Raw genomic sequence first — 12,456 nt, forward strand, 5'->3', positions numbered from 1 at the left:
AGGGCTCACGCAGGGGACACGTCCTTGGCCCTGACCCCGGAGGTCCTTGACGTTATCCGAGCTGCTGAACAGCACACATACCATTACTGTGTAGCTGCAGGAGGCTGAACACCATCCGCCTGGCTGGCCTGGGACGATGAGGCCGGGATTATGCATGGCTGGTTGGGGAATGGCTTGTCCCCCGAGGACAGTCAGTCGAGGACAGAGGGGTCAGATCGGGACAGGAGAAGGTGGGGAGAGCAGAAAGACGGGCCAGGAGTTTGCTACAGTTCATGCGCTCCAATGAGTCTCCTTATAGTAACCTTGTTGGGAGTCTTTGGGAAACCCGCCCCCCCCCCCAAAACCTAACGATCCCTTACTGAGAATCACAGCGGGGCGCTCGTTAGACGGCCGGTTAGCGGTTCTCTTTCTTGTTCAGCCGGGCGCCGCGAGCTGTTTTGCATTCAGGATTTTCCCCACGAGGATCACAGCCAGCAGAATCTCCTACACCCTCTCTTTGATCTCCAGCAACTGCACAGCATAACCCTCCCTGCCCAGTGGGCTGCCTCTCCCGGCCGCCCTGACGGCGCAGCGCCCCGTGGGGGTCCCTGAAATTGTTTAATCTGCGAGACTTAGAGCGGCTGCCTGTAGAGCTGCACCCCCCCCGCCCCCCTGTTTTTACCCCAACAGACAAAGACTGGCAGTGAACTATGGAAAGCTACCCCCCAGGGCAGTTGTCTGTTGTCTGACTACATACGGAGAAGCCTGCGGCCCGCAGCAGAGCAGAATGAAGCGGTCATTTCAAGGACTGTCCCCCTGGTCCGAAGCCCCCGATTTCAGATGCGTGCAGCGCTTTACCCTCCTGAGCACAATCAGCAGTGCGAGAGAACACATCTAATGGTGCGTGGGGACCGCGTGGCCCTGAGTGAAAACCCGAAGACCCCTAACGTGGCTGCTGTGACACCTGGCTGCGGCCGGGAGTTCGAACGGCTCTGGAACTGGAGCAAGTGTCCCTTTTCCTCCGGGCCTGCAGGCTGCCTGGGGCGAGGCGCTGTCTCCTGCAGGCGGGGACAGGCCGTCCTCACGAGCTGCCGCTGGGAGCCCGGGATTACTTCGGGGCCCAACAGGTTCTGAGCACACGCGGGGATGGACTGGCCAGGGAGGGGACCCGCCCCCCGCAACGAGGAACCTGCCTTCTTTAGCTGACAAAGGAGGAAAGAAAGCACAGGACCGGTTCCATCTACCTGTGCCGATTCCTACATTGTCGCCAAAGAGCCCCCCTGCCCCCAACCGCCCGGGCAGAGACGGAGCACCACAGCCCGGACTCCCACCCACTAGGCCACCCTGCCCCCCCCCCCCCCCACTACAGCGCTTCCCCAGGGAGCCCATCTGGGTGGTGAAGGCTACAGGGGACCCTGTGTGCGCCCAGTTCTTAAAATGGCAGCGCTGATGAGACTCGAAGGGACAGGTCACCCCTCTCTTGGGAGCACGCGAGAGCTGTGCTCAGCGACGTGGCACACAGCAGGGGGCCACTCGGGAGGCAGACGAGTCACCGTCAGCTGCGGCACGGGCACCTCCCTGCCGGCTGGGCCCCACCTGTGTGGACGTGGGACTCCGTGTCCGGGGATGTCAAATGCCCCCCTCACCTGGAGGGACGCTCGGGGGAAGCGACGTGTAGGCGTCCCACTCCCCACCCCCTCAAGGCAGCTTGCCAAGTCAGGCACCGCTCTTTCCCTGTTATGAGCGGAGAGGCTGGGCTCAGCCCAGGGACGGAGCAGGCCAAGTCCACGTGACAGAGCCTAGGTGTGGACGGGAGAGTCAAGCCCACGCTATCCCCTGCTAGGTTTCTGCACCTGACCCATCCTGCCATTCCTTACCATTTTCCAAGAGCGAACTGGGTTCAGGCATTCGCTTAGAATAAGTCAGACCGACGGGGAAGAACAGAGAGAATTCACTGATTCCTCCAAGTCCGGGGAGACCTCGGGAGACATCAGGAAGGGTCTGCCAGGGGGCAGGGCTAATCCCACATGCTTTGTCAGGGCTTGAACTAGGCACTCCCCCGGCCAGAATATTCTCACTCCTCCACTCCCCCGCCCCCGCCCTGCCAACCCCAGCATCCATCCCCCAGCTACTTTCTAGCTCCTTCTTTCCAGTTTCAGAAGCTACCTCCTCACAGTGGCGGCCTGTCTGGGCTCCCGCAGATACGCCGCGAGTGCGCTTGGAGACAAGGGGATGCAGTCCCCCTCTGGGCGATGGGGCCACCCCTGTCCCGTTCATCTCTGTGTCCAGGCCCGGCACCAACGTGGCCGCAGGGCAGGGGCGACAGTAGGCACACGCTGAATTTATGAGCCGAACTGACAGCCAGGCACACAGACAGACAGATGCTCTTACGTCGCTACCGGGGGCAGATGCTTCTTCTTAACAAGCGCAGTGATTTCGTTATCCGTGGCCAGCGGGTAGACCGGCTGCTGAAGACGTACGGACTTCAGAGAAGAGCGGAAGAAACAGAAAGGTGGGCTCCACAGCCAACCGGACCTCGTGGCGGGACGCCAGGCGGCCTGCCACACCCAGCACGCTTCCAGTAAGAGGAGGGGGCGATGTCCAGCCCCTCAACCCCTCCCTGGTGCTTTCTAGCCAATGTCAACATTAAATGTGCTCCTTGGTGCTCACTCTGTGCTTATGATGTGAGGATTATTACTGCCCCATTTTACAGATGAAGAAACTGAGGCACTTGAGAGCTTAGGTGCTGTGCTGAAGGCCACTTAGCCGTAACTGGCAGAGATGGGATGTGAACTCTTGAAAGCTTGCTCTGCGGTATTTTCTACTTCTTCTCTTACGATAGAAGGCTGGGGACTTTGAGACCTGACAGGGACAACCACCAGGCAGTGGGCCCCGAGTCACTCCCTCTGGGGGCCCGGTCCAAGTGAAAATACACCCCCCCCCCCGCAAAAACGTGCTACAGGAAAATACCGCTTCAGGCCTTGTCACTTGAGATCGTTTGTACTCTAGTGTCATCAAGGTTGACCTTCTCTGTGTCCGCGATGGCAAACACAGGCCTCTGCTCACAGTGAGAGCTCAGATACGTGTTTCTCACTGTAGACACATCTGCTGACTCACCGTAAGTTAGGAATATGAAAGAAATTTCATGATGTCTCATTTCATAAGCCGTTTCTACGCTAAAACGACACTCCCGTCTTTCCAATTCTAGTTAAATATCCGTTCCTTTAGACGCTCCAAGAAATCCCCATTTGCATCCTCAAGAGAGCAGACTTTGGTCTGTGACCTGATCTTGTATGGACAACTTCTAAACTCTGCCCATCTCCCATCTTTGAAATTCCAAGGCCCTTTACAGGCACTCAGGGAAGTTTCCAGCAATGAAACAGTGGACGTGTGGTATGCATGCCTTAATGGTGCCCCTTGATTCAGTGTCTGTGGTGTGCTGGTAAGGCAGGCGGCCCTTCACACCACGGAGAGGCCACTTATGTGACTTGTTTGGAAGCCCAGGGCCTCACATGGCACCCTGAGAGTGTCACGTGATGGGGGAAGGAAAGCCAGGAATGATGAATCAACACTCCAGCTAACACGTTCAGAGGTGATTCGAACTCACTATTCCCAGTTGGCCCATCATCATCTTTGAAGAACAGACCAATTCAGGCCAACAGGACACCAGGAGCACTGAGGCGTTTGAAGGCTCCCAGGCCCCCCGGATCCCCCCAGCCAGGACCTCCTCGCCCTGCCCCTGCCCGCTGCCCCAGCGTGCCCCACCTCGTTCTTCAGGCTCCGGGCCAGGAAATGTTCGGCCACGTGCGCGGGCAGCACGTTCTCCAGCAGCACGCGGTTCAAGTTCTCCATGGTTTCTATCTCCTCCCGCTCTTTTTTGAACTTGTTCTTCCACAAGAAGTCTAACCTACAGTAATATTCATTCTGTTACAAGAGGACACAGAGGTAAAGAACCAATAGGCATCTCGTCCTGCCAGAGAGTGGAGGTTTTAAAGAGAAAATAAAAAGAACAAAAACAAAACTGAAAACAGAACCCCCACACAGAACTGCCACCCACCCTATGGAGCCCGCTGCTCCCCGCAAAGGTCTGTCACCCGACCCCTCACCCGGATCTGCAAAGAAGCAGGTGGGGGAAAGCACCAGCCTCAGGAACAGGGAAACAGGCATGTAAGTGACATGGGCGCTTCTGGCCAAGTTATGTTAATAAAAGGTGCCTTGAATTATCTTTTGAGAAGAGGCATAATAGAACATAAACAATGAAAAAATGAAAAACGGGAAATACATTAGTAGAAAGAGGGCACTGTTTGATAATCTGCATTCAAAAAATAATCGTGCTCCGGCATGGCACTTTGCCTGTATTATCTAGAAATCAGTTTTCCCCTACCACAAATTCTGTAATTAGGAATTCATTGAAAATTTTGTACTTTTTCATCTGGGATTGCATTGTCCTAAGAGAATGACATTCTGTTTACCCAAACGTTCGTTCTGGTATCATTTAATTAAGACGGTGCCTGCTGCTAGAAACACGCATTTGTGCTTTATGATGTCGCACAATTTAATGTTTTCTTAAAACGGTTTCTTAAAAACTGTTTTAATTGACATTGTAGAAACAGAGTGGCCTGTTTACTGGCCAAGGTGTCTTTGATTTTGGCATCACGTTGGGTCTCCTGTGATGTCAAGAATTTACTATGGTGGAACAGCCCTTGAAAGAATCTTCCTGTAACAGAAGGGCCTAATGGACGAGGCGTATTTCAGCACAGAGACTGACTTCCTGACGAAAACATGCAAAGAAGAAATAAATGCTGCAAGTTTGTTTTATTGGTTTGGCTATTTATACTGATGCAGTACACGGGCACACACATACACACGTGTGCACACTGCACACGCGTGCACGCCTGTGTCCACACATACAGGCACCCACATACACCTGCATGCTCACACATGCACACACGTGCGCACACACACGTATGTGCACACAGAGCCTCTTACACACAGACATACAAGTGCACACGTGCATGCACACACATACACTCACATGTGCACACACACTCACACACACACAGCCTCTTATGCACAGATGGCAACTTAAAAAAATTCACATTTTGGAACCTGAAAGACAGTGACCATTCATCAATGAGACTCGATTCAAGCCATGTGCGATATGCTCAAAAATTACTCCTCCTCCTCCTCCTCCTCCGGTGTGAAATTTATTTTTACTTCATATAGAGACATTTTTAAAAAAGATTTCAGAAGAGGTATTCTTAATGTTTGTTTATATTAAATTTTTTACATTAACGCCAAAGCTGCCACATTCTGTAACCTACAGGAATCATACTCTGCCCTTGCTGGAAAAGGGCTCCCACTCGGACAACAGATTATTCGGGTTTTGGGGGGTACACCAGTGGTGTGGCCGGTTTTAAACTCAAAGACTACTCAGCGGTCCATGACGGTGGCATCAGGAAGACACGGATACACCCTCGAGACGGACAAAGTGAAACGAGGAGAAGTGGCACAGGGCAGGCAGCAAGCCCAGCGCCTGGGTCTGGCGGGGCTTCCGTGAGCCGTACTAGAGGTGGCTCAGCTCGCCTGAGTGACGCCACCGCATCACAGGAAACACCTGGTAAGGCTCCCACTAAAGGAATCGGAGCACTCTGGGACCATCTCCACTGGCCTGAAAGCGACATTTCGCCAAGTCTGTGCATCCCACCTCCCCAGTGCCGTCTGCTGCCGGACCCTCTCCTGAAGGACAAGCTCATTGGAAACTCACGGGGAGGCCCCCAAAGGAAGACCGATGTTTCCATCCCAAGCCAGTTGAATGGATCCAGTGGTGTCCCCCAGGAAGACAGTTCCAAGTCCTCACCTGCAATATGACTGTGACCTTCTCTGGAAATAGGCTCTGCAGGTGTAATTGACTTAAGGACCTCAGGATGAGATCCTGCTGCATTTAGGGTGGCCCGTGAGCCCAGTGACTATGTCCTTCTAAGAGAAAGAGGGGGATCTGACACAGACACGCAGGGGGAGGCCATGTGGAGGATGCGGCGGAGGGTCAGGGGAAGACACTGCCTCCGAGACTCTGGGTGGCACTTCAAGTAAACCTGCTGAACCTCCGTCCCTACACCCTCGCCCATCTCACCGAGTCCGTCTGGGGCTACCCGACAGTACGCAGAGGGGCACATTCGCTCCTCATCTGCTCTGGCAATGGCGAGAGGGGACAGGGAGAGCCCGGAAGAGGCACCCGGGCCATCTCTGGGAGCCTCACTGTTGTGTTTCACACCCAACACGGCCTCGAGGGCAGTTCTTATTCATGCAGTTCTGAAAACAAGCCGGGGAACTGGAGGGGCTGACCTCTTTCTACACGGACAGGGGTGTGGGCAGCGTGTGATTCCCCACATTCCCAGGTTCTGATCTGAAGCCTCGCACACAGTGACCTCAGCCTACCTCTCGGGCCACCAGGCTACCACCTGTCTGGATCCACGTCCTGAACAAGCCCACCTAGAATGCAGACCCTCAATGTCAGCGTGTGGTCATTTAGACTCGGGACAAGTACAGAGAATCTTCCGTTTTCAAAAGAGGCCCTTAAGCTCAGGCTGGCATCCCTGTCACAGCCTGTATTTCAGCACAGAGAGTAGTACCACGCACAGCTCTTGTCCGGGACACGGGCTATGGTTTCAGGAAGGTGTCTTAGATTCCCAGAACAATATTTAGCATGCTAACTTGCTCAGAGAGCAAACACATCACTATCGTTTCAAAAACCATGGTCATGGGCCTGGGGAGTCATCGGGACAAATGACAATGAAAATAAGTGGCAAAATGTCCGTCCTGCTGCTTAAATAAACCACCTCGGGCATAAGTAGCCCTGAGGCCATGCACATTTATGAAACTTAAAAACCTTGTTTTAAACATCGGACATTTGTTTATGACATACTTGTATTTTTAGAAGAGTATGTAGAAGCACTATGTCACAGGCTTCGGAGTTCTTGTTAGCCCAACAGACTTGGGACCTTAGTAGATCGCTGACTGAATGACTCCGGCTCACCCTGGCACATTCTCGGTGCGAGCTGTCAAAGAATGATCGTCACACCATCACTCCTGTAGGGAGCAGTGACTCTAAGCGTGGACAGTACTTATTGTCACAGTAGTGACAATAAAAGAACTGAATGCGTGTAAGACTGGAGTCATCCCTATTGTGTTAAACTAATGTCCGACCATAATACTGAACACTTCTTATTGTTCATCTTATGCCAAAGAGTAACAGGTCAAGGGGCAGCCGCTGGATGTGACATCTACGTAGAGGCACGTTTATTATCTCAGCGATCAATAAAGAGTTGGGAGAATTCAATTTGATTCTTGGTCCTTAAGATACACTGCTGTGAAGCAATCTGGTGACTACAGTAGGAGAAAGTGCAGACGGAACATCCTTGGGATGAAATGGAGAAACAGGGGACCCCACAGAGGGGGCGGCCATGTTTCCGGAGGAATGATCAGCTAGGGGATATTACGCAAGGAAGCCCATTTCGTTCCCATTTTTCACTTCTAACAGGGTTTCCTGAGAGTGGACATGCCTTTTCTCTATGAGTGAGAGCAGAAAGCAGGTCGATGGAGGAGAAAGCCAGGTGGCCGGAAACAAATGGAACCAGGAAGAAAGAACAGGACACGGTTCAATGGGTTAATCGGAACGTGCAGACTGTCAAAGCTACAAGCCAAAGGATGCAGAACGAAGCTGTGCCAGGGATGGAGGTGGGGTGGGATGGAAGGGAGACAGGGGTCTTCTAGAGCTCTGCGTCAGGACAACAATTCAGCTCCTGGGAGACTGGGGTGGGATGCACTGTAGCTCTCAGGGAAGCATGCCGTGGGTGCTCCTTGGAAGAGGACAGCGTTTCCAGGCCACTCGGCTGGCAGCCACAGATCCAGCCTCTGCTCTGACTGTGTGACTGTTAACAACTTGCTACGGTTTAACTGTTTAGTGCTGTGTTGATGATTAAATTGGCTTTGCATCTTAGTTAGTTATTTCTCTATATATTGTTCCTTTGTTTTACATCATCCATCAAAGAATTCCAAGCAAACTTTGGTGAAGGCAGAGTGCCTGGCCTGCAATGAGTCTATATCCTTTGGGCAATTGTGCTCGTGTGCAGCTAGAGAAAGAATATCGTCCTTGAAAATCCTGCACCCACAGCCTCTCCTTGGAGACCAGAAGGAGTGGGGAGTGCAAGGAGGCACAGTTTCATTCTCATGACAAAATACAATTTTTGAACAGAGGACCGTATTTCTAGGAATGATTTCAGGTGACGTCAAAGGTATTCATACCCACTTCTAAGAAAAAGAAACAGGCCATCCATTCTGAAATGCAAATAAAATCCCAGTCGAGGGGACAGTTTTACAAATAGCGTCAGCTATGGAGGGATCACCTTTGTAGGCTTACAAAACCTACAACGTTATTTTGAGATTTACCAGGAAATGGATTCCCATCTCTACCATTCACCAAGTTTGCCTCTTGCAGAAAAAAAAAAAAAAAAAAGAGAGAGACCTCTGTCCTTTTGTCTATATTTACGCACGCACACACACGTTTCTCTCTGGTGATAAAATGATTGTGACACATCAGCATTTGTTCGCATGAAAGCAGCTACAGTGCACATCAGCAAAGTATTTTCATTATTATTACTGAATAGACTCTGTTGTTTTTTTTTTTTGAAATTGAGGTAGAGTCAACATACGAGCAACGTATTATTAACATGGAACTTGGGGGAAGTTATGTGAAAAAGGAGATGTCTTACCTGTCTACCCAGAACAAGCAGTGTGATGAAAAATATAAAGAGAGACACTGAGCCCATGGTCTTCAGGTCTTTCCAAATGCCTGGTCTATTAGAGAACAAACAGACAGACAGACAAAAACAATACAAAACAACATACATACGGCACTTAGAATTTGTATATCAACCAACTTGAGAACCTCCACTGCATGTTCTAGTCCAGCCAAACACACACCTTTCAAATACATCTCCAAGCCCAGATTGCAGCAAAACAAAATAATCCCTATTTTGAAAGCTCAGTAAAAGATCCTTCCAAATTAACATAGATGTGTTACTTTCTACCAAACTCTAACAAACATAAAAGAACAGAGGAACGTGCATCGTAGTATTTTCTTTACACTTCTGAGATCCATATGGATAATCTGACATTGGGTACCGACTTTTGAAGTTACCACTCTCAGAAAGAGACCGTCTTCTAGAAATTAATTGTGGGAGGGAGAAAAATGAAGCAGGGAACTTCATTCCACCAGCTACCCTCACCTGCAAATTATACAGTTGCTCATAACTTCTTTGGTAGGCGCTCGGTCTTATGTTCTCTTTTGTATGGGTTTGTACTCCAGATGGCAATTCTTGGTCCACTGCCCCGTTTCTTCTCAGGTCCAGGTAGACGTCAGTCATCAATCCCCATCCATGTCCTCACCACAACATTCCAGAAAACCATCACCCCGCATATGGAGTTGGCATGCGTGGTGGGCACGGGATGCCCAGACATTTTACTCAACTGTCACTCTGGGTGTTTCTGTGAGAGTGTTTTTTGGATGAGGTTCACATTTGAAGCAGTGAGCTGAGTGAAGCCCTGAGTAATTCGGGTCGGCCTCATCCAATCAGCTGAGGGCTTAACTAGAAGAAAGTGCTGACCTGCCCCTGAGTGAGACAGAATTCTCTCTTGCCCGACTGCCTCTGACCTGAAGCACTGGCTCTTCCTGGCTCTACAGCAGCTTCTGGCCCTCAGGCTCCAACTGGGACATTCGCCATGCAGATTTTGGACTCGCCAGCCTCCATAGCCACGGGAGCCAGTTCCTTATGATAAACCTCTTGCTTGATATACGTATATTACATATATCATATACCAATATCCTTCCGGTGCCGTTTCTCTGGAGAACGCTGGCTAATCCAGCAGGGAAGGAGCTATCTCCTGTCATCCCCAGGGAGTCCCGCCTAGCAGACAGATGACCATCTCCCACACGTGATAGGACTTAAAAAGCTGATTATGGATGGAAACATACCACATAAGCAGCATAGGTCATGTTTAATTAAATTAAGTAAGCACCAGGCCATCACCTTCTGCTTGTGGGTTGAGCTTGCTTTACGATTTTCCCATCTCTCTACAGACGGTTCAAGGAATGAACCCTCTGATGACATGTGAGGAATCCACGTGGCAGCAAAAGAGCTCAGGTGGGCTTTGGAGGAAGACAACCCAGGTCGGACTGGAGCGTCCCTCCCTCCCCTGCCCTGTTGACTTGGGGCACGTAGGACTGACCCCTCCAAACCTCACTCTTACCATCAGCCAGAGCGGGTAACGATACCCATCTTCCAGGCTGTTTTGGTCACTATGCCAACCACTGATAACGTGGCACAGAGCCTGACGTGTGGGAGGCACTTCATAAGTGGCACCCATGAGTTTTAGTGAGGGTCGGGGCTAGAGAGGTCGTGAAAAAGATAAGAAAATGGAGGTTGGTGAATTATCATTAACAGAAGGCAAGATCCAAGTGCAAGGGAAACCTCGATTCCTTGCAGATAGGAAGAGGCAGAATAGCCAGTCTCGGGGGTCGAAGGGCTCAGGACCTCAGAGAACTCTCCAGAAAGGCTGGGCTTGCATGAGGGGCTCGTTCCTCCTTGCTGAACCGGCTGGGCTGCAGGCAGGTGAGCTCGTCAGCCGTAAGGCATAAGGCTGTCGCCGGTTTCTCCAGTAAACAGGAAGGTGCCACATCCCTGTTTCCCCAGAACGGATCCTAAGAAATGAAGTTGCTCCTTCACGAGCCTGTGACAGCTGTGTCTAAAAGCGCAGCTGCAGTGGCTGAGGACAGCAGATGTTTATCAACAACGTCGGCTGCAATGAATATTAAACCCTTATTTTTCTATATTGACTCTAGTGACACCATTTTGCCAGTTAGCAAAAGCAGTACAATGCAGCGAGCGTTCTCGGATGTGCAGGCGGGTTTTAAATGTTCGTGTTGCTTCGCAAACCTTCCATTCTTTTATAATTCTAGGGGTCTGAGGACTCCTGCCCCAACCCTGTTTCACGTAAGGTCATGTTGTGAGGTAGAGGAGGTTAGGACTTCACCCCACCCCCGGAACTCCCAAACAAAGAGTCAAACGTTAACTCCCGGGTCAGGACCTTGCTGCAAGTTCATCCATGCGGCCAATCGGAACTCAGGTCCCCCCTTGCATGCCCGGCTAAGAGACCAGATGTCCCAACCATGCAGAGCCAGCTCAGGTCCCTCTCAGGGATGGAAACGGGGAGGTAGGGCCCTCTGTATGCAGTCTGGGGCCTGGCTGGGTTTCCAGATAATCACACAGAAAATACAGGCAAGCGATCCTACCTGGGACTCCTCACGTGAATGCATGTGAACATTGGTTTAGGGGGTAGAAATGCTCTGCTCCACCGTCTCCCAGATCTGGAGCCTTAGTGGGGAAGAGCGATGGGAGGGGTGGGGGCCTCGAGGGAGAAGGACAAGGGGAGACGAGACAAGTGGTTGCTGGATGGGACTGAATGGGCCTCAGAAGTAGCAAGACGCATCAGCATGTAGAACAGACCTGTGGGCACACGAATGCCTTTCTCCCTCCTGACCCTCTCTGCCACCTAAGAAGGATTGCACGGTGCTTTCATGGATTTCATTTAGGCTCCTCAAAAACGTCTTTTATTCATCCAGCCAAAAAGAATGGCTGATTCCTACAGGAGCCCTTGTCTCCCGTGTGGACCATGCATGGGTGAGTGCCATATGGCTCCTGCAGCTTGAATGAGAAATCTGTCCATCCACAGATGCATTCTTGGGTTACCTTGCTCTTTGTGTGCATGTGGGAGAGGCTGGGAGGAAGGGGAGTGTGTAGCATGGAGGGAGCATCCAGAATAGGTAGAATGGAATCCCAGGAGCTAGTCCAGTCCATTGTGTTGATCATCACGTTCCATCGGGTTCCTAGAGCTTCTAAAAACAAGGTACTGTAAGCTGGGTGGCTCAAAACTATGGAAGTTGATCATTTCACAGTTCTGGAAGCCAGATGTCTGTCTGCAGTCAAGGTGTTGGCAGGACAGTGCTCCCTCTGAAGCCCATAGGGACGTCCTTCCTCGCCTCGTTCTGGTGCTCGCCAATCCCTGGTGTTCCTTGGCTCACCACCGCATCATTTCAACGTCTGCCTCCACCAACAAATGACGTTCTCTCAATGAGTCTGTGTCTTCACATGGTCATATTAAAAAAAAGATTTTTTTTAATGTTCATTTTTGAGATAGAGACAGAGCATGAGTTGGGAAGGGGCAGAGAGAGGGGGAGACACAGAATCCGAAGCAGGATCCAGGCTCCGAGCCGTCAGCATGGAGCCCGACGCGGGGCTCAAACCCACAAACCACAAGATCACGACATGAGCCAGAGTCAGATGCTTAACCGACTGAGCCATCAAGATGGCCATCTTCTTATAAGGACACCAGCCATGCTGGATTAGGGCCCATCCCACT

General features: G+C 51.3%; 1 protein-coding gene across 5 annotated transcripts in view; it reads right to left on the reverse strand.

Moving 5' to 3' along the window:
• The window catches only part of ADCY2 (adenylate cyclase 2), a 415,111-nt gene that overhangs the window by 30,201 nt on the left and 372,454 nt on the right, over positions 1-12,456 (reverse strand). For 3 of the 5 annotated variants that reach the window (XM_047867851.1, XM_047867835.1, XM_047867861.1), the window contains 2 exons: positions 8,751-8,835; positions 3,745-3,903 (listed from right to left, as the gene is read on the reverse strand). In XM_047867851.1, the coding sequence (XP_047723807.1) occupies positions 3,745-3,903; positions 8,751-8,835 (244 nt within the window). The remainder of the gene's footprint in view (positions 1-3,744; positions 3,904-8,750; positions 8,836-12,456) is intronic. The other 2 variants (XR_007154128.1, XM_047867840.1) reach the window with 2 other exon arrangements.

Source organism: Prionailurus viverrinus, chromosome A1, assembly GCF_022837055.1.
Source record: "Prionailurus viverrinus isolate Anna chromosome A1, UM_Priviv_1.0, whole genome shotgun sequence".
Taxonomy (NCBI): Eukaryota; Metazoa; Chordata; class Mammalia; order Carnivora; family Felidae; genus Prionailurus; species Prionailurus viverrinus.